The 20,346-nt window shown below is 54.5% G+C and overlaps 1 protein-coding gene across 5 annotated transcripts in view; it reads right to left on the bottom strand.

The window, feature by feature from the left end:
* The window catches only part of Prr5 (proline rich 5 (renal)), a 43,204-nt gene extending 23,793 nt beyond the window's left edge, over positions 1-19,411 (bottom strand). Inside the window, exons 1-2 of one of the 5 annotated variants that reach the window (NM_001346662.1) lie at positions 19,356-19,411; positions 1,298-1,417 (exon numbers count right to left, since the gene is read on the bottom strand). In NM_001346662.1, coding sequence (NP_001333591.1) covers positions 1,298-1,407 — 110 coding nt within the window. In that variant the 5' untranslated portion in view covers positions 1,408-1,417; positions 19,356-19,411. Of the gene's footprint in view, positions 1-1,297; positions 1,620-12,911; positions 13,201-19,224 lie in introns of those variants that run through there. The other 4 variants (XM_030248272.1, XM_006520281.4, XM_006520279.2 and 1 more) reach the window with 4 other exon arrangements.
* Positions 19,412-20,346: the final 935 nt, after the last annotated feature.

The raw sequence follows: 20,346 nt of genomic DNA, 5'->3' as shown, positions 1-20,346 counted from the left end.
ACCCTTGCAAGCCTCCCCCTCCCAGAGCTCTGGCAAAGAGTAAACCTTCTCACAGCCATGACTGGTGGCACGTGGCGCCATCAAAGCCCTCTGAGCCAGAGGCCCCCAGATGGGGTGAAAGGGTCCCCACAAAATTGCTTCTAGTAACTTCCGAGACACTACTCTCTGAATGTTCCTAGACTTGAGTTCTGAGTTACAGGGTAGACCTACTGTGTGCCAGAACTCATGCTCACAGCCTGATTACACATCTTCACATTTACTCCAACAACAGTCACTCACCCATATTATTAATAAAGAAACTGAGGACCAGAAGTGGAAAACCAACTGCCTAGGGCCACACAACAGAGGAGTGGAGTTGAAATCTGAGCCAAAAGTCAGCATGGCTCCACTAAACCCTGGCCAGAGACAAGGAAGGGGACGAAGAGAGTGGTTGAGCAGTTCTGGGGAAAAGGAGTCTTCCTTCTCTCACAGTTCTGCTCCCAGCCCAATGAGGAGACCGGTGTAGGCCCAGCAGAGAGGGAAACTAAGGTAGGTAGTCTCAGCTCTCAGGCAGGCTGCAGCTTAGTGGAGGAACTTAGGGTCCCTGCTGGCAGCCGGGTGCCCCCCCCCCCCGATTGCTCTCAGACTAGATGAACAGAAGACATGTGTCCAAGTGACAGCCGTGTCCCTAGTGGCAGACCACAGAGGGTGAAGAACCTGGCAGGATTTCTCTGCCAGGTGGAGGGGTGGAGTGGAGAGCCAGCATCCACAAACCTCCCTCAATCCGTGTTTTACTTTGGATGGAAATACTTTTTTTTTTTTTTAATTTTTCCTTAAGGGCCAAGAGGAGACCCACCGGGGAACTATGGCTAAAAGAACTATCTGTGACTGGTTGAGAACACAGCTGGGGGAGGGGCTTCCCACGCCCGGCTGGTCCTGGATGGGCCTCCGGAAGGGTCCGGTAAGGAATGTCTGGCAGCTGGCGCACCCCCGCGGACAGCTGGGAGGCCCGGGGTCCAACTCAGGGAAAGCCACCGCCCACCCCGCGCCGAGGGCCCGACACGCATACAGGAAGTGCAGCGGCGCCCCGCCGGGGGCCCGCGAGGTTCAAGTGCGCCCCTGCGAAGTGGGGGCTCAGAGGCCTCCTGCTCCCCGGCCGCCCACCCACCCACCCACCCCCGGGGAGCGATCGTGGGCTCTAGCCGCTGACACGTTGCACTCACTTCCCTCCCCGCGCACGGCCCGGCGGCGGGGCGAGCTGCGCGCAAAGTGGCGCGGTGCGGTCTCCGGCCACGCCGCTCCGGGCTGCGCGCCTTACCTGTTCCAGGTGGCGTTGGCGCAGGCCCGGCGCTGCTGCGTGCCCCGCTCGTCCGTACCCGCCGCGCCCGGCTCCCTCTTGCCCAGGTCACTGAGGCTGGGCGAACTCATGAACTTCAACCTGCGGAGAGTCCTCATGCTCACCCCGGCCCACACGCGCCCCCGCGTCCCCTACGACGATAGTCGGCGGCTAGCAGCAAGCCCGGCGACCCCGTGGGGTCCCGCCCGGGTCCTGCGCCCCCGCCCGGGGCAGCACTCCCAGCGCGGGGCCCTGTGAACCATGGCTCGCGGCGGCTCAGCGTGGAGCGCTCGGAGCGCAAAAGCAGGCCGGGGGCGGGGCCTCCAGCCTGGGCGGGGCCATAGTGGGCGTGGTCTCCTGTTGGGAGGGCGGGGCCGGCGTCTTGGAGCCCTCTGCGGCCAAAGGGCCAGCTCAAGGGGCTGGCTCCTTTGCTCTCAGCCACCTCCCTTCTTCCCTTCGGAAGCCACCACACAGGAGCCACAGAGCAGTTCAATCCCAACTGTCCACCCGGCACCCAACCAACCCTGTGGTCACACACACACCATGCACAGGGACTCATAGGCTCCCATTAACGTCTCTTGAACTCACTCCCTCTCCAGACACCCATCCCAGGAGGAAAGGCTGTGCCCACAGAGATCTATCCAGACCCCTTCACGTGGACACAGGCTCCGCCCACTGCGGATCAAAGCTTTCTGCCGGGTGCCTCAGCCATCAGCCCCACCCCACCTGAGTTTAGCATGACCAGGCTGTCCTAGAGCCTTTTCTCGGGGGAGGGGCCAGGGACTAGGGTCCTCTCAGGCCGGTACCTTGGATGATTGACTGGCCAGAGGGGTTGTTGCACCGAGAGTTGAAGGAATGGAGGACAGTGGCACCCCCTGAATCCCAGATCCCCTTGTATGGTAGAAGTCAGAGTGTCTCCTCAATCCTGGTGACTTAGGCACAAGGCAAAATGATCCTAGGACAGGACAGCCCTGGGGCATTGAGGCAAATTTGAATTCTACCTGCTGGGAATGTTGTGGGGGCACCCAGGGCAAAATAATCTCTCCCGGGTTCTGCCACCAGAACATGGCAGGCTGGACCAAGGCTCACGAACACACAGTGCCCCTGACACCCCAGCTCCTGACACACAGCCTCCTTCAAGCAAGATCTGGGAGTCCCACTCGTTTTGCCTGCCACTTCCAAGCACAGCCCCAGGTGACTTGCAGGAGAGTAGAGTCATGGTTCAACTCCCACCATCAGCATTTCCTAACCAGCCACTGTGTACTGGACACCCCCACATGCCTGTCTTAGGAGGCAAGGATCAAACAGACAACTCCTTGTTCGCAAGAACTCTCACAGAGCCGAAGGCCACTCAACCTATTGTGAAATGGCAGCCAGGGCAGGGAAGGGCTGGGCTGCTCCTACCTCCTTCATTCAGTCAATGGCCCCAGTGAGGACCTGACTTGGGGGTCAACAGCAGATGAATTTTCCAGTCTCCAAACAACAGGCACCAGCTTTCTGAACCAAGTCAAGGAACCCAGGTCTGGGAGGATGCGGCATTCAGGTGGGGGTGTAGAAACTGCTCACTCAGGTGTACAGTGGTGGTCAGCATGGCTGGGGGGAGGGGAGGGGAGGGGAGCGGAGGGGAGGGGAGGGCTGTCATTGCTCCATAGCACTAGCCTTGTGGCTAGTCCTATGTCCCGGGTGGGTGCTCTCCATCCCTGGAGCAGCTGTAAGCTTTGGGTGAGTCACTTCTCAAAGGCTTCAGTTTCCTGTGTTTTGGAAAGTGAAGGCCACACATCCATGGTCTCTCTCTATCCTTCCAGACCCTGGGGTTTTACATCCTGTATCAAGTATGTCCAGTCTCTGCCTACAAACTCTATGTGCGTCAGGATAGGTATGAATGCCGGCCAACGTAAAATCACAACCCTAACCCTCAGGCTGAACTGCTCTCTCAGAGGATACAAGTTTGGTTCTCAGCACTAGCATGTGGCAATTCACAAACTACCTGTAACTCCAGCTCTGTGAATCCAGCACCCTCTTCTGGCCTTTTTGGGGCACTGCATGCAAGTACACAAACCCACACTCAGGCACACATTCTCATACACATAATCAAAATTTTAAAATAAAAAAGATCGGATACATGTACTAGGCCTTCCTCTTGAGTCTACCCACCCTGCCCCATCCTTGGTTCTTAGCACCCTAGCCTGAACTACAGATCCTTTCTGACCACTCTTTCTGACTGTTGCTTCTTGCCCTCACAAACAATAACTAGAGCTGGCCATGGCACACATTGCCCTCCTGAGTTCCCACTGTGCTGAAGAGCAAGCCCGAGGCCCCCAATCCTTGAGATGCCTTCAAAACCTGCGAGCCTCCCTGCTCTCCAGAACCCCTTTCAGTGGAGATCAAAGTTGAAGATCATCTCTCCTTTCTCTGATTGCCCCTGCCCTTGTTTAGACTTAATCTGGCTTTCCTGACATTGTCTATCAGAGCCAGGAGCAGGAACTTGTTCATATCTACCTTCCCTATGCTTGGCACACAGTCGCTACTCAATAGGAATGGCTAGATATATCTATCTCATGTTTTAGGTCAGATCGGTGAAAACCAAGATGCATAAACACGAGGCCACCATTTCTCTGCCACGGGTGTCGCTGCAGCAAAACCCTGGTCCCCTCAGAGAAGCCTGACCTTTTATTCAGCAGTTGGGCAGGACAAGGGGCAGAACTGACCCCTGGCTGCCCGTCTGGCAGGAGTGGCCAGATGGGAACAGAGAGGCAGTCTGAGTAACCAGAGGGAGGGAGAAGGCTGGTAGGGGAGGGGAGGCCACAGTGGGCAGGAGAGGAAGGAAGAAGTGAGCTGCAGGGGGCTCCTAGGGAAGGGGCTAGAAGCAGGACAAGCAATATCCAGAATGGGTGAGACTTAAAAGACATCTCTAGTGCCAAGTGTAGGGGTGCTGGCCTGAAATCTTGGTTGTTGGAAGGTTGAGACAGGAGGATTGCCCTGAGTTTGCAGCCAGCCCCATAGCGAATTATAGACTCTTAGGAGACAGTGTCTCAAAGAAAGGAAAGTAAAAAAAAAAAAAAAAAAAAAAGACAACATCTCCAGAGAGCAAAGAAACGAGCTGTCCCCGCCCCAGCACAGACGAACACTGGCTACACCCACAGCCCAAGGCAGAAGTGCGACAGAGACGCGGGGGTGCTGTGCCGCCGGGTGTTGGGGCTGGTGGTAGGCAGCTCGGGTGCTGCTAGGTGTGAGTGTTGGTGGTAGGCAGCAAAGGGCAGAGCTCCCTGGGCCCAGAAATCCAAGGTAGAGTCTAGGAGGAAACCAGGCTGTTAACTCCTCAGCAAAGACAAAGGAGGAGTTGGGCGGGGGCAAGACTAACTCCTATAAAAGTGTTCCTGTGGCCCGAAGTATCAGAAAATCCCAACAAACCAAAACACAACAGCCATTGTTTGGCAGAATTCCTGGACATCTTTTGGTACAGTTATGACCCCTGTAAGCAGGTACAGGGCCTTACATGCCTTGCTGGGTCCTCTGGGCACTGATAGGGACCTCTGGGCTTGGTGCCTGGATCAAGGATTCAACAGTTGTTTAGGAGTGGCCTTGAAGAGAATCACTTGTGCCTAAGATTATTGATTATTGATTAAGGACAAGGGAGATAAGCGGATTCATTCTTGAATCCCTCAAGCTGCCAGTGTCCCTACCTCAGAACCACAGTCTCCTTCCACAGGACCCAGGTTTCATCCCACCTCCACTTGGCAAGCTAGAAACAGGAACTTGAGACAGGCCACCAAGGGAGACTCAAAGAGCATCAGGACCATCCTTCTTAGAGTGAGCCCTAAGTGAGCAACCAGGATGGAGGCCCATCTGGTCTTGCTTGACCTGACCTCTAAGGGACTCAGTGAACACATCTGGAGGATGGGCATCTCAGAATTTGAGGGTCAATAAACATAGAAGCTGAAGCCCTTTGGGGGGGGGGAACCACACTCCCCCACAATCCTCTCTGACTCATGGGGTATGAAAGTACTGAGGGGCTGGGCCCAGGTGGTTCATTTTCAGGGCCCAGGACTCTCAACTCCTGACCCCTGATTTCTAGTCTAGGACAAGATCACAATGTGGTTTCACCCTCTCTTTCCCCATGTCAATCAAAGAGGACAGAGAACTTCTTTGAAGGAGTCAACTGAAGAAGGGATCCTTGTCTGGGGTAGGAAGGACAAGAGATAGGACAGGGAGGCAGGGCTTAAACACACTGCCTCATCTGGTGCTCCCAAGGCTGTGGTGCTCCCAAGGCTGTGGTGCTCCCAAGGCTGTGATGATCCCATGGTTGCAGTGCTCCCATGGTTGTGGTGCTCCCAAGGCTGCAGTGCTCCCTTGCAGAGGTGAGGGGGTCTCATGTCACAACAGAGAAACAGGGGTTCAGGGAGGCTAGGGCACATGCAAGAAGTCAGGGTGTGTATATGACAAGGCTGAAGCTGCAGCCTGGCCTGATGAGCAGAAGAGAAGCAGCCCCAGCTTCGACACTGTCACCTTCCAGCTCTGTCACTGTCACCTGCCACCCTCAATGCACCCTCCCTAGGATCTCCTTCTAAGGGTCATCCACTCCAAAAGGGGTCATTTTGCTCCCTGTTGGCAAGGCCTGGCAGTTCCCCAAAGCTGACTGGCATGATGTCTCTAGCAGCCTGTGGTACAGTTGGTGTGTAGGCTCCTTACCCTGGGGTCCCGGACACCCAGGAAAGGGCCAGTGAGAAGCTAAGGCATGTGCCTGGCTCTGTCTCTCTGGCCTGTGCCCCCGGGCTAGGCCTCATCCTTCCTTGGTGTGCAGAGGAGGGTGGAACAGGAGAATCACAAGGTCATGGGGTCACACCAGGAGCCTAGCAACTGCTCCTGTTATAGAGGACAGTGGGAGGGACACTGAAGGCGAGCTGCAGAAGCCAGGTGAGCCTGTCACCATAGGGCAAGACTAGGCTAAGACCTTGGAGGGCTCTTCTCCCTGCACAGCAAAGCCAGCTGACCAATCAGCATTCGGGGCAGGACAGGAGTCCATCAGTGTGAGAAGCAACACACTATGGTATCTGCCTTTTTAATTCATGCCACCTTCCCTCAGGTCTCCCTGACCCGGGACAGCCCCACCTGGCTAGACCTGGTCCCCCTGTTAAATGCTCCTCCTCTTCTCCCTCCTATGCTTCTGGCTGCTGTGGGATTCTGACCAGCAGAGATCCCTCATCTCCAACACCCTCACCTCATCCACATGACCCCCTACATGACCCCAAAAGACTCTCTCTCTCCAAAAGTTTCCCATCTGTGAAAGTCTTGGACATCAGTTTCCAAAAGTTCTTTGGAGAGAAGCAGGGGAGTTTTAGAACCCTGGAGCTGATCTCTCACTCAGTGCCTGGGAACAGTGAGGTTCTCTTTGGAGCTGAATCTTGGAGTGGCAGAGTTGGTATTTTGATTCCCTTAAGGAGACCCAGCACTGCCAAAGGCACCGCGACCTCAGCTCCTGTTTCATGTGGATCCCTATGGCGCTTGCCCCCCACTCTGCAGGTGAAGGCTCACACACCAGCAGCAGTGACCTGCAGGTTGCCAGCTTGCCTTCCTGCTCTGTCGTCTCCTCGAGGCACCTCCTTGCCAGTAGCTTTTCCTTAGAAGCATTCTTGGAAAGAGTGAATGAGTTAGGAATCAGCTCCTGCTAGTGCGACCCAAGAGGAGCCCAGACAGAGTACACACAGGCGTGGCAGGAGATCTGAATGGAGAGAGTTCATTTACTCTTCTGTTGTCTGAACCTTGCACCTAGCCCTGCCTGCCAGGTAGGAAGAGCTGTTCCCCGTTGAGGACCTAGATCCAACGTGGGCGATAGGAACAGAGAGAAACAACCCTTGGCCTGTGTCCCTTACTTCCTGGTTGAGGCCCAAAGAGCTAGCCAGGGCCTCTCAGAGGAGGGTGCTGCTATCGCGAGGAGTGTTCCCCCAAGCTTTCCTAATATCAGGTAGTAAGACTGGACTTCTACACCCAAGAAATTATCTGAGGAAAACTTTTCTGACCCCTGAGCTGGGGGAAGGGTCATGTCACATGGTGGAAAAGGGCGGGGACAAACCCCAGCAGTCAAAACTTTGCTCCTTCAAAATCTCCATGAAGGAGAGACTCCTTGGATGGTGAAATTTCCCAGTGGACCAAGATCAGGAAAAGCAGCAACATTTACCAGGTACCTGCTAAACCCAGCCCATGTTACTGAGGCCCAGCTGAGGTTCCAAATCTTAAGATCACAACAGGGTCACAGGCCGGTGAGAGGCAGCGCGAGGACTGACTCTGGAGTTCCTGTTGCCTGTTCGGTCTCCAGCTTCTCTAATATCAGGTAGCAAGACTGTAACCCATTTGAGGATAGATGGGCCTACCACTGTTGCCTGGGCATTGGGGGGGGGGGGGGGGGGGTGGGCTCTAGGGACCCTGGCTCTCTACTGCCCCCCAGAGCTTTTATAGAGAACAGCAGCATCTATGGGCTCTGGTCCCCTCTAAATGGGTCCCTGCCCTGCCTGTCTAATCCTCAGATCAGGTGCTTTGCTTTCTGAGAAAACTCCAAATTCCAAAAAAAATTCTCAGGACTCCAGGTAGGCAGGGTCCAGCCTCCATTCTTTGGGTCCTGCTTCCTCCTTCGAGCCCTCCAAGTCCTGTTCTCCATCCTTCTGGGCCCTCAGAATTCTGCCTGCTTCCCACCTAGAATTTTCCAGGCTCTGCCCTGCAAAACAACTTAATCACATGCATAATTAAATGGTCCTGGTCAAGGTACGGCCTGGTGATCTCTCTTTGGCTCCACCTCTCGATGGCTATGTTTTGGTTTTGGTTTGGTTCTGAGCATAGCCATTAATGTCCTTGCAACCGGCTCCTGAAAGCTAACTTTTGATGAAAAGTGCGCTGCCACCGCCGCACAGGCTCTCTCTGGTCCAACCAGGCCATTAAAGGCAAACTGAAAGCACAATGTGCCTCAATTCATCTTGCCTGTCTCCTTCAGTGCGGGTCACTTGCTTACTTCTGTGGGTAGACACGTCAGTCACTCAAGAGTTGTCTGTCTAAAAACTTTATCTGTTCCCCCAGCATCTTGCTTCAAGGCTAAAGGCACAAACAACAACTGAGGCAGATGGAGCCAACTTTTACAATGTCCTGTTCCCGACCCTGCAATGGCGAACTGCAGAGATTCAAAGGACAGGACACCCCGCCCCCCTACTAGGAAGGCCTCTTCTAGAGTGGACAGGCTACATGCTGGACTGGGAGTGTCTTACGGGAAGCAGATCAGTCCCCACATAGCAGGAATAATTGGGACCACCCTGCCAAACAGAACCTAGATGGGGGGGTCACCCAGGTTACACCTTCACCAGGATTGCTTAATTAGGTGTTTACATTGTTTTGCAGGGGAGCTAGAGATGGCTCAGTAGTTAAGAGCTCTTAATGCTCCTGTAGAAGGTAGTTCAGTCCCCAGCACCCACTTGGTGGGGGTGGGGTGGGGTGGGGTGGGTTGGGGGAGATGTGACTCACAACTGCCTGTAGTTCTAGGGGATGTAACCTTCTTTTGACCTCTGTGAGCTCCTCCAAACACACGCTCTTACACACATGAATAAAAGTAAGATACATCTTTAAAAAGGAAACATGGTCTCACAGTGAAGCCCAGGCTAGACTGGAACTCACTATGTAGCCCTGGCTAGGAGGCTTCAAACTTAATCCTTCTCCTGCCTCAAGTGGTATCAGGTGGGCCACAAGGCCTGGCATTTCTAACCCTGTGATTTCACTCCCAGTGTGGGAAAGCTGAGCTGGGGGTCTTTTTCCAGATCCTTCTACTCTTGTCTAGACTAGGCTTTCCCTTCTCCCCAGACCAGCTGGGCCTCCCTCGGAACCCCAGGAGAAAAGAACCCAGCCTGGGGTCAATGTGGGTGAGCCTTGTCCTTAGCTGAACATAACACTTTCTAATTTAAACATTTTTTATTACCTTGATTTTCTCTCTCTCTCTCTCTCTCTCTCTCTCTCTCTCTCTCTCTCTCTCTCTCTCTCTCTCTCTCTCTCTCGTGTCTGTGTGTGTGTGTGTGTGTGTGTGTGTACTCCTGTACCTTGCCACACATGTAGAAGTCAGAGGCCAGCTTATGGGTGTCCGTTCTCTCTTTCTACCATGTGGATTCCAGGAATCGAACCCAGGACATCACCTTTTCCCACAGAATCTCTTTCTTGGCCCTACCCCTTTACTGTTTATGGAATGGGGCATCACGGTTTTGAGAACTGCACAGGAATACATTGCAATCTGGTTTTTGACACCATCATTGCAGCTACCCTGCCCATTTCGGTCACTTCTGGCTCCAACTTGCCCAAATGTCAGGCTTCCTTCTGGCAGAAGCCCTCTGACTCCTTGACCTAATTCCACCCTCTTCATTCCTCCTCCCCCTTGGCTTGGTTAAGATCTTGGGCTGGCTGCCCTGGGGCTGGGATTCCTGGGTGCTGAGATGGGTTATAAATGGCCAGGGTCCACTCTGCTCCCTGTAGGGCAGGGCTACCTCATGCCAAGCCCCTTCTCCACTGGTCTCCACCGTCACATGACTCTTCTTTGTCCTCTTGGTCACTGGTCACATGGCCTTCTCTCCCCTCCTCTGCCCTCCCCTCCACGGGATGTGCTTTGCTCCTTGTCCCCAGACATCTTGGCCAGCACCACCTTTCCTGCTCATCTGAGAAAGCATTTCAGGAAATGCTTCTATGTTCAGCCCTACAGGGTTCCCCTCTGAGGATGGGGCCCTGCGGTGCTCCCTCTGAGGGTGCAGCTCCCACAGTGCTCCCTCTGAGGGTGCAGCTCCATGGTGCTCACTCAAAGGGTGGAGCCCACATGGTATTCACTCTGACAGCGGAGAACTATAGAGTTCACTCTGAGGGTAAAGTCCCACGGAGCTCACTCTCTGGGGGAGGGGTGTCTCCAGGGTGCTCACCCTGAGGTTGGCGCCCCAGGGTGCTCAGTGCCATGCAGTCCTTATTTACCCCCTCCCCTTGGTGTACATCTCCATGAGGCACACTTACTAGGGTATACCTGCCACTACTGCCCAGATGCTGTGGAAACCCAGAAGTGCCACTCCCCCACAAGAGGAGCCAGGCTCCAGCTTAGAAGGGCAGTGGAACTCAGTGGGTCTCCTATTCTGCACATGCTGGCCCTCCAAAGGTCAAGGCTGGGTAATTCCTAGGCCCAGAGATGCCAAGTGAAGAAAAGCACCAGACGGGGCTGCTCAGTAGCCACAGCGAGGTGGTCTCCATCTTGCTGCCTCAAAGCTTTTCCTGACCCACTTATCAGAATCTAAGTGTTTGTGTGTGTGGGGGGGGGGGGGGGGTGGGGGAGGCAGGCAGTTACACACCTTGCACTAGGCTGCCACCTTCTGGCCAACTGCCTGCTATAGCCATTACACTTGACGGCACAGCTCAGTGATCTCCCAAGCGGCCCAGTGTTCCTAGAGTTTGCTCCATAGGCTCTATGGCTGAAGCAGGCTAGCTAAATCAGGCCCTACCTCCCCAGAGCGACAAAGACTGCTAGAGCATCCCATACCTGCTGTGTGTGTGTTCTGCAAAGCACAGGACTCCCGGGAGCATGCCTACAGGGGAGCTGGCTCTCAGCTATGCAACTCTCAAATACTAGACACCCAGAAGTGACAGGCACAAGTCCCTTATGTGAATGCTGGGAGGAGTGCCCAGTTCTGCGGATGTTGCTCTAGGAATTCACCAGCAGGGACACTTTGGCAAGCCACTAGGCTCTGTCAGACTATCAACAAACCTCCCTTATCAGATTGCCTGGTGGTTAGCTTCCTCCTTCAGACTGTCCGCCCAGCTTCTCTGGTCAAGCTGTGTCTGGTGAACCTAACCTAACAGACTGGCTTGCCAGCCTCTGCCATCAGACTGTGGTCCGCCAGAGTCTCATCAGGCCGTGTCCCTGAATGATCTTGTGGCCACTGAATTCGAGGTTTTTGTCACGGGACTGCCAATATATACAAAGTCACTGAAGGAACCTTAGAATGATCTTCAAAAGCAGAAGAAAAAAGAGAAAGAAACCTCTAGAGAAAGCGTTAGCCCCACGAGGGCATTCCCGTGTCATCCTTTTCCATGCCCGGCTGTGCATATGTGTCAGCCACTATTAGCAGTGGCTATTAGCCCCAGTCTTTCTGTTCCCTGCCTGCTTCTTAGAGTGGACAACACTGGGCCTGTCCCTAGAACTTGAGACAAGGTGTCTCCTGCCCTGGACCCCACGTGTCTCCCAGGCCCAGATGCCTTTATTCTCCTCCCACTGCTCATCTTCCACCACCTTTGAAAGCCAGGCAAACAGAGGCTATTTGCTGAGCTCTGCACAGACAGACAGAGAGACAGACAAGGGTTCATTGTGTTCCTCGGTGCCTTCACTGGACACCTGACACCCACATTCCCTGTCTTCACCTAACAGACACTCTAGGGCATCTCTAGGCCCAGGAACTTTCACAGAGTCCTGAGAAGACACGGAAGTGCTGTCGCAAGCATTTTTTAGGGTCAGGAGAGGGACACCATGGCTGACATGGGAAGACACTGGGACACATGACTGGGAGTGTGTGGGTCTGCGTGTGTGTGTGTGTGTGTGACAAGATGAGGTTGTATGTAAGCAGTGTGGCCTTGTGCATATGGAGGCTCACTCTAGCTGGGAAACTGCATCGAGTCAGGTGGGCACGGAATGTAAGACACACACACACACACACACACACACACACACACACACACACAGAGCCAGGAAGGCCCTGCAGAGCTGGATAACTTCCCGCAGGGGCTTGAAGACACAGCGCCCTTTGGAAGGAGAAGCAGCAAGAAGCGGCGGCAGCAGGGAGGCCTACGAGGGGCAGCTGAGCAGGCGGGAATGAGGGGCAGACACCAAAGGCAGCCAGACGAACTGGAATTGTGGCCAGAACTAGAATCGTGGCCCTGGTTTGGCAGCCCACAGGGTCCCCACTAGTGACTAGTGTGGCCAGTTCCCTGTCCCATCCCCAGATGTTGTGGCGGCAGCTCCAGGGACCACAGATTTTCCCCAGGGAACTTGACAACCTCAGAGACACTTCCATCCGGCCCAGTGAATTCTCTTCTCAAGCCTCTGGTCTACCGCCTGGCAACCCTACTTCAGGCTGTGCCAGGGCCTTTCTGGAAAATGGAGCTTTTCCAAATGCCCACTGAGGCCCATCCGGCCTCAGGGATATGAGGACATGAAGGACTCGAAGGAGTAATGAGCATCAGAGAGGTGGAGCAACCTACCCAAGGTCACACAGCACAGAACGCACACATATGACAGAAGCTAGACTGCCGGCCAGGGCAGACAGTTTTATGAATGGATGAGCAAAACGCTCTCGCACCCCGCACAGCAGAAGGAAGGTACCATCTGCCGCTGTTTTTGTTGTTGCTGATTCAAACGTAAAGTCCCACACTGTCACACTAGGCTGGACCTAGGAATTGGTCTTTTTCTGAGTCAGACACTTCTCAGAGACAGACTTGAGATCAGACAAATGGCAAATCTCCTCTGACCACCAGCTCCGGAGAGACCTGACCCATGCTACCTCCACACAGACTCAGCGGCCCCATTCTAAAGAGGCAGAAAACCTACCTTGCTCAGGAGCCAGAAGCTGCAGGGTGGGCGAGGGAAGGGGTACCCTTGGCCTGTCTGCCTGTGACCTTGGCGGAGGCCTGCACAGTCCAGAGCGGTTTGATGTTGGCTCAGCATTCACTGTTCTGGGTGCCCAGGTCTTGGGGCTACCCAATGGCTTACATATTATGAGGAATCCACGTGGCCACAGGACAGCAAGCAGGTGGGCTGGGCAGAGGGCTCACGGGCTGTGACTCAGCGGAACTTGGGGAGGCTGCAGCCAGCTTCGGTGGGAGCTGCCCATGGCAGCCTGCGCAGGGAAGCCCAGCTGCCTGGCTCCCGATAAATATTTTATCATGCTTACGGAGCAGGTCCCAGGCGGTTGCCCGAAGCCCTGAAGCCTAAAGTACACCCCTTCCTGTCCAGGCCTGAAGTGGTGTGAATAGCCAGTCACACCACTTTTTCTTTTTCTGAGACATCTCCTTTCACTTCTGACCCAAGATGACTTCAGGGAATCTTGGCACAGCTCAGCACACAATGTCTACACCCCACTCAACCCTGCTGAGGCTAGGTTTGGCCACGCCCCTCACATGAAGCTCCCTTCTTCACTCTACCTAGAATGCCAGCCAGACTCAGCCCTGCTATCCTGCTAGCTCAGTGCCAGCCACCTCCTTCAGGAAGCCTTCCTGGATGCCCCTTCCTGTCACATAATCCCAGGAAAGTCTATTTTGGAGCCAGACTCAAAAATAGAGTTAAGGTGCCCCAGTGATGGGGACAAGATGAGGTTGTATGTAAGCAGTGTGGCTGTGTGCATATGGAGGCTCACTCTAGCCGGGAAACTGCATTGAGTCAGGTGGGCACGGAATGTAAAACCCAGCCTCTTGTTTCGGGGACAAGCACGGTAGAAAGGCTACCGCCAATATAGCTCAGGGTGACAGCAGCCACCACCAAGGCCTTTCCAGCTTGCTAGGCACCTTCCATGACGTCCCATCTAAGGCTCACTCCTTCTGAGGTCTCTGAGATACAGAGTTCTGGGTCTCATTTGGCAGAGCCTGAGATGCAGAGGACTGTCACATCTCTGTGACATGGGGATCCCACAAAGGGGTGTGTGACATACAGAATGTTCTGGATGCAGGGTGTTGCCTGGCTAAGAATTCAGGCATGGTAGGAGCGGGAGGCTGGGCACTGTCTAAAGACAGGGAGGAGGCTGGGATGACACCGTATGAAAAAGCAGGACACACTCAGGTGTCGCCTGATGACATACATGGGCTGGGCACTGTAGACACTAGCCCTTTCCAGGATCTATTGGGAAAAAAAAAAACCCATGCCAGGCAGTGGTGGCACATCCCTTTAGTCCCAGCACTTGGGGGGCAGAGGCAGGTGGATCTCTGAGTTCAAGGACAGCCTGGTCTACAGAAAGAGAGTTCCAAGACAGTCAGGACTGCACAGAGAGAAACCTTATCTGGAAAAACAGACAGACAGACAGACAGACAGACAAAGAAAAAAGAAAGGAAGGAAGAAAGAAAGGAACCAGAAGCTGGGAATAATAGTGCTCACCCCATAATTCCAGTACATGAGAGTCTGAGGCAGGAGGATTGCTGAGACATTGAGGTTAGCTTGGGTGATATAGTGAGTTCCAGGCCAGCCTGGGCTACAGGATAAGACATGGTTCTGAAAACAAAACCCAAACTCTCGCAATAATGGCATTGGTCTGAGGGTGTGGGCAAAGTGAGGCTGGAGTCTCCTTCCAGCCCTTGTGCGGCACGAATAGGCTGGTGTCACCAGTGACAAGGAACTGGCCCACCAGAGGGTCCTTGGGCACATCCTATTTACACTCCTTGTTGGCATCTCCCTCTGTCTCAGGCCTGGCTGAAGAGAAGCAGGATGGATACAGCTGTGAATGATGTAAGTGGGAGGAGCCTCCTGGCCCCACCCATGCAGCAGGACCAGAGCTGTGCTCTATCTTCCCCTGGTACAGTTAAGGCTACAAATCGAATCGAGGGCTGTGACTACCCACGTCCTAGACTGACAATCCTAGAGGAGTCAGCTCCCTCCCAACCAGAATAATCAAGCCAGAGCCATGTCTCTCTACCAAGAAGTAGCCATGGTGGATGGCCTTCGGTTGTTCATCCGAGTCAGACTATCTCACGGCAGCGTGACCTTGGATGTAGATACTGGCCTCACTGCTCCATGTTCATCTGTACAGTGGTGTCACCATAGTGCAACCTTACAGGATCTGCAGAGGGCAAAATAGAAGCAGATCTATGTGCCTGTGATCTGTCTTTCTAGAATGTTCCTAAGGCCAAGACTGGTTATGCTGGCTCTCAGTACTGCAGGCTGCTCCCGTCACACTCTGCAGCCACACAGGGTAGAAAGCTTGTTTTACATGAGAAAACTGAGGCACAGACAGTAAGAACTCCTCAAACTCAAAGAGGGTGTTGAGGGTGGAGCCAGGTCTAGAACTTGGGACTAGAGCTAAGGGGGCTGTCTTCCAGGCTGGGTGTCCTCCTGGACTGTCCTCTCGGGTGCAAGTCCACTCACTTTGCTGGACAAATGATTTTAAAATTTAATGACAGCCTTCAACCAGTCCAGCAAGCAAACTTTGAGAACCTTCTAGAAAAAAAACACAAATGCATGCAACTGATGCTGGGATCCAGGGAGCCCACATGGTAGCCCCTGATGGTAAGGTATCTTGTCCTTATCTACAAGCAAACCAAAATGGCAAGTGTCAAGTGGCTGGCTACAGAGACCCAGGTCTGAGCCCTGGCCCTTTTCCTTGCTAGTCCTGGGCCTCAGTCTACCCATCTGCTAACTGGGCAGAAACACAACAACCTCTTGGGCTTCTTCGAGAGTAGACAGAGGCCAGAGAAGCTCCCAAAGGGCCCAGCATAGAGCAGATAATCAAGACACAGGGGTATCTGTTTATTTGGGGTGAGCCAAGCTTTGCAGCAGGACCAAGTGGAACAAGGCCTCTGCAGGCCTGCCAGACCATCTTTTAATAAGGAGCCTTGCCCTGTCCCCTCCCCACATGTGCCAATACAGAGAGGCCAGTAGATTCAAGGCAGTAAGGCCCCCTTCCTCTGGGGTGGTTACAGGTGGCACAGGACCACTAAAGGTTCCCTGTACTCTATGATGTGGGCACCTGTTCCTGTCACCTGGATCCCTTCAGTCACCTCAGCGCTGATGTCAAGGCCCACAGTGGCACTACAGCTTGGGCCTGGATGGTTTCCCTGGAGTCTGCAGTGCTGCAAGAGCCCAACAGTACTATAAAATGGCATCACTACACAGGGTCACCCCAATCCCACTCCCACAGCCCTCTTCCCACCTCACCAGCAGAGAACCCTTCTGGCTGGGGCTACCCTCTAATTCTCATTATGACACATAAGGCATGTGGTGGCCATTTCCATCATCTGATAGACAAAGCGGGAGGCAACTAGAGGCTGGGAAATTTGCCAAGACTGCTGGGCTAGCAAAGGTGCACAGATTAGACCCTGGCAGCCCGGCCAAAGGCTCTACTTAGCCCCAAACTGTCTATTCCCACTCTCACGCTGCAGAGGAAGGAACAACAGCTCCCAGGGATCAGGTACCTTCCTGGAGCAAGTGGCTCTGGGTTTCCCCTCGTGCCCTCATCTCCTAGGCTTCTCTTCCTGGGCCTGAGGGTTTGAAGGCGGAGGATAGCACTGACTACAAAACTCCAGAGTTTAGGGTTCCCAGGATTCCGTAACAACATGACTCCAAAGCTCTCAAGCCCCTATCTGTGCTGGCTTCGGTGGTGCACACGGCAGCCTAGCCTTCCAAGGCTGAGCCCTGGAGTTCAAGGCCAGCCTGGATAACAATGAAATGCCTTCCCATCCTCCCTTCCCCCCTCTTACGACAAGGTCAGAGTCTCTTGTTCAGACTGGTCTGAATCTCACTACGGAGCTGAAGATGACCTTGGAGTTCTGGTCACTCTGCTTCCCCTTCCCCAGTGCTGGGATTAGAGGTATGCACGCACCATCACGCCTAGTTTATGTGGTGCTGAGGATCGAACCCAGGACCTTGTGAATGCTAGACAAGCATTCCACTAACTGAGCTATGATGCCAGCAGCGATACTGTCCCGCATCCAGAGAAAGAAAGAAAAGTCTCGCATCCAGATCCAGTTTTGAGACGCGAAGAGGAACATGATTAAAAGAGAAGAACATTGTTACATTGTTTTTAAGGCCTCATTCTTGGCAAACTTCTGCTTCCCACCTCCTGCCTCTGAATGGGGAGTGCCTGGTCCCTGTGGCCTCCTGGGCTTCACGGCGGGATCCCCTGGCCCTGCTGTGTAACGCAGGGGACCACTGTTACCCTCATCTGGATCTCCATCACTCCATCCATTTGTCATGAGTTCCTGGCTCTCTCTGTGAGGTCTCAGCCCCACCCCACCCCCCACCCCCAGTCTGTCTAGCCACCTGCGGGGCTTGGGGGAAAGTTAAGAAGGAATCGCTTTCCTGTCTCTCCATGGGGGTCTCATGTGAGTGCGCTGAATGAAAGGTATCTAGAGAGTGCCTGGGTCTGACTCCCTGACTGGATGGGGAGTTCTCTAGGCGGCTCTCCTGCCATCCCTGCAGGCCCTTTCTTGCTCACAGAAGCTGGCATCACACGGAGTGCCCGCTCTTCATCCCCAGGCATTTCCGCCCAGCCAGCCCAGGCCTTTCAAGCTATCCATTAGAAACAAAAGCCATTTGCCAAGCAGCGACTGCACAAACACTTTCCCTGCTGGTGAGGAAATACAACTGTGACCATCACCCTCCATTAACACAGTTATCCCGAAAACAAATGCCACCCACCCTGGGGCTGCTATTCCCCCCTCTTCTGTGCACATCAGTGGATCCTCCTGGGGTACCCAGTGTGGGTAGAAATACCAAGTCCTAGTTTTCAGCGGAGGCACCAAGGATCAGAGAAGCAGTGATTCCCCCAGAGCTACACACTCACTCACTCAGCAGTGGGCCTTGGAGTTGGCTCAGGCTGACTTGGCTTCATAGCAACCTGTGACCTACAATTCAACAAAGAGCCGTGGATACTAGACTCTGCCGGAGGACCACTCAGGAGGTCATAACCTCTGGCAAGGGAACTCGGGTTCACAGAGAGCAAGGGTTGGCTCAGGGACACAGATGAGCCTTGGGACCCTTCTTAAGGGTGAACCATTGTTAACCAGCCTCCTCTCCATGAGGCTCATACCTGAACATGCGCCAGCACAAGGCTAGGGACTGAGAGACAAATGCAGATTCCTAGGGCCCCAGAAGCATCCCAAGACAACCCAGGAGCCTGCATCCTATACTCAAACATCCTCAAAGAGGACTGAGGATACCCAGAGATCTGATGAGGTGAGCCCTTAGCCTCTCCTAGGAGAGGTTCTCCAGGGTGAGCCCTGGCAGGGGCCACAGGGAGATGGGGCCTCTCTGAATGCAGACCAGGGAATAGGCCCAAGGCCTTTGGGAACCTGGACACAGGCAGGTGCAGCCACTCTCTCAGCCAAGCATATCCCCAGTCCCTCCACTTCCTTGTCAAGTCACAGTCTGCACAGCCCCTCTCAGCGTCACTCCCACCCATGCCTGACAGGGATATGGAGGCTGAGAGGACAGGATGGAGTTGGCCTTCTGGGGCCTGCAAGGCCAGGGACCCCCCCGAAGCTCTGTGCTTTCTTCTCACCCTGGCTCGGCAAGAGAAATCTTGGAAAGCATTATACTCCGCTGCACATATGGGAAGGCGTGTAGGAATCATGTGATTTGGTCACCGGCTCAGACCCTGGCCGGGCTAATCTGCCAGGTGTCCGGCCCTACCTGTCAGTGGCCAGGGAGAGTGACGGATACCTAAGTGCTCCCCACTACCCCCGGGGCCTCTGCCTGTGTGGGATCAGCCTGCTGCTCTCATCCAGCTCCTTGCCAGGGGGTGGCTGGAGGCCCAGGGCAGAGGCCAGAGGCCAGAGGGTGTGGGGGGCATAGCCTGAGCCAGGAACCGCTGGAAACAAGGGTCCCCCTCCCTCGACCATCTTTGTTTGCTCTATTAAGGGGGATGATGGAGAGGGAGGGGCAGACTTCGATACTGAGGAGGCATTGAGGAAGATCATGATGGAGGGAGGGTGACAGGATGGCCAGGCGGCTGAACAGAGGGCTGGACTGACCCCAGCCGGACCCACCCACAGAGATGGAGAGAAACTCAGACACCAAGAGAAGGGGGCGGGGCAGGGGCCTCTGAGGGACGAACCGGGAATATCCCAAGAGGCTGACCGAGATGCTGTACTCCTCCAGCCCACCCCACCCCCGGTCGCCCCCACCCTTACCCCACCTCCGGACGCTCGGCGGCACTCACGCGCACACGCTCACAAGCACTCGCGGCGCCGCCCGGGTCTCGCCTCCTGCGAAAGCGTATATAGCCCCTTCTCCCGAGCCCGGGACCCTCCCTACCGCGCAGCCTCGCCTCGCGAACGGACCGCCGCTCACCTCGGTCCCCGTGCAGCCGCCGCAGCCGCCTCCACCACGCAGAGCCCGGACAGCCTGGGGGAGGGACTGCGGAGGCCACGCCCACCAGAGACCACGCCCGCGGAGCCCGCGCCCCTGCGAGACCCCGCCCAGTCCTCAGAGGCTCTGTCTTTAGCTAACAGAATTGGGATGCTCAATGGGCTGCGGACACGCCCATCATCTCGGGAGAGCGGCTCCTCCTTGTATACTACTGCGTGCATTGCGGAAGCTATATGTCCCATCCTCCCTGTAGGAGGCTCCTGGAGTCACCCTTGGGCCAGAACCCCCAGAACACATCCTTTGGTGGTCATTAAATGCCCACCGAAAGCTTCTAGGTGTGAGAAAAAAAATCTGACAGACTCAGTCCTTGTCCTGAGTCTCAGAAAACATTTGCAAATATCCCGGTTAAGATTCTTAAAGCTTGTAGCGACCTGGGCTACATCAGAATCCCCTTGATAAGAAGAGAAACACTATCCTGTTCTCTCCACATCCCTGGGGCCCAGCTCAGTTCCTGGTGGGTCACGGCTCTGGGCCATTTCCGTTTTGCAGCTGAAGAATTGTTCTTGTGGGAATACCCAATGCTCCACACCAATACATGTCTAACACCAAAATTTACCTGACCCCGGCCCCCCCCCAACTCTCCTTTTCTGATGTGGTGGTAAGAGGTGAAGAGGTCACTCCAGGACCAGGACTTCTCAGGCAGGAAACCTATCCAGGGTCCAGGCTTCCTAGCATAAGATTCAGTGCAGATGGTTGCTGTTTATTGTGTATGTGTATGTATGTGTGTGTGTGTGTGTGTGTGTGTGTGTGTGTGTGTATAGAGATGGTTTGAAAGTTCTAAAATGCAATTGTGCCCATCTGTGTGCACTCTCACACATATACCTTTTCTCTCCTGCCATTTGCTCATTTGAAGTGAATCCACGCTGGCTCAGAAGCAGTATTCATACTGATGACAGGTAAGGTGTCAGCCCTC

This window comes from Mus musculus, chromosome 15, assembly GCF_000001635.26.
Source record: "Mus musculus strain C57BL/6J chromosome 15, GRCm38.p6 C57BL/6J".
NCBI lineage: Eukaryota > Metazoa > Chordata > Mammalia > Rodentia > Muridae > Mus > Mus musculus.
Note: the sequence above shows the minus strand (reverse complement) of the source record. Positions and strands in the feature narration are given on the sequence as shown.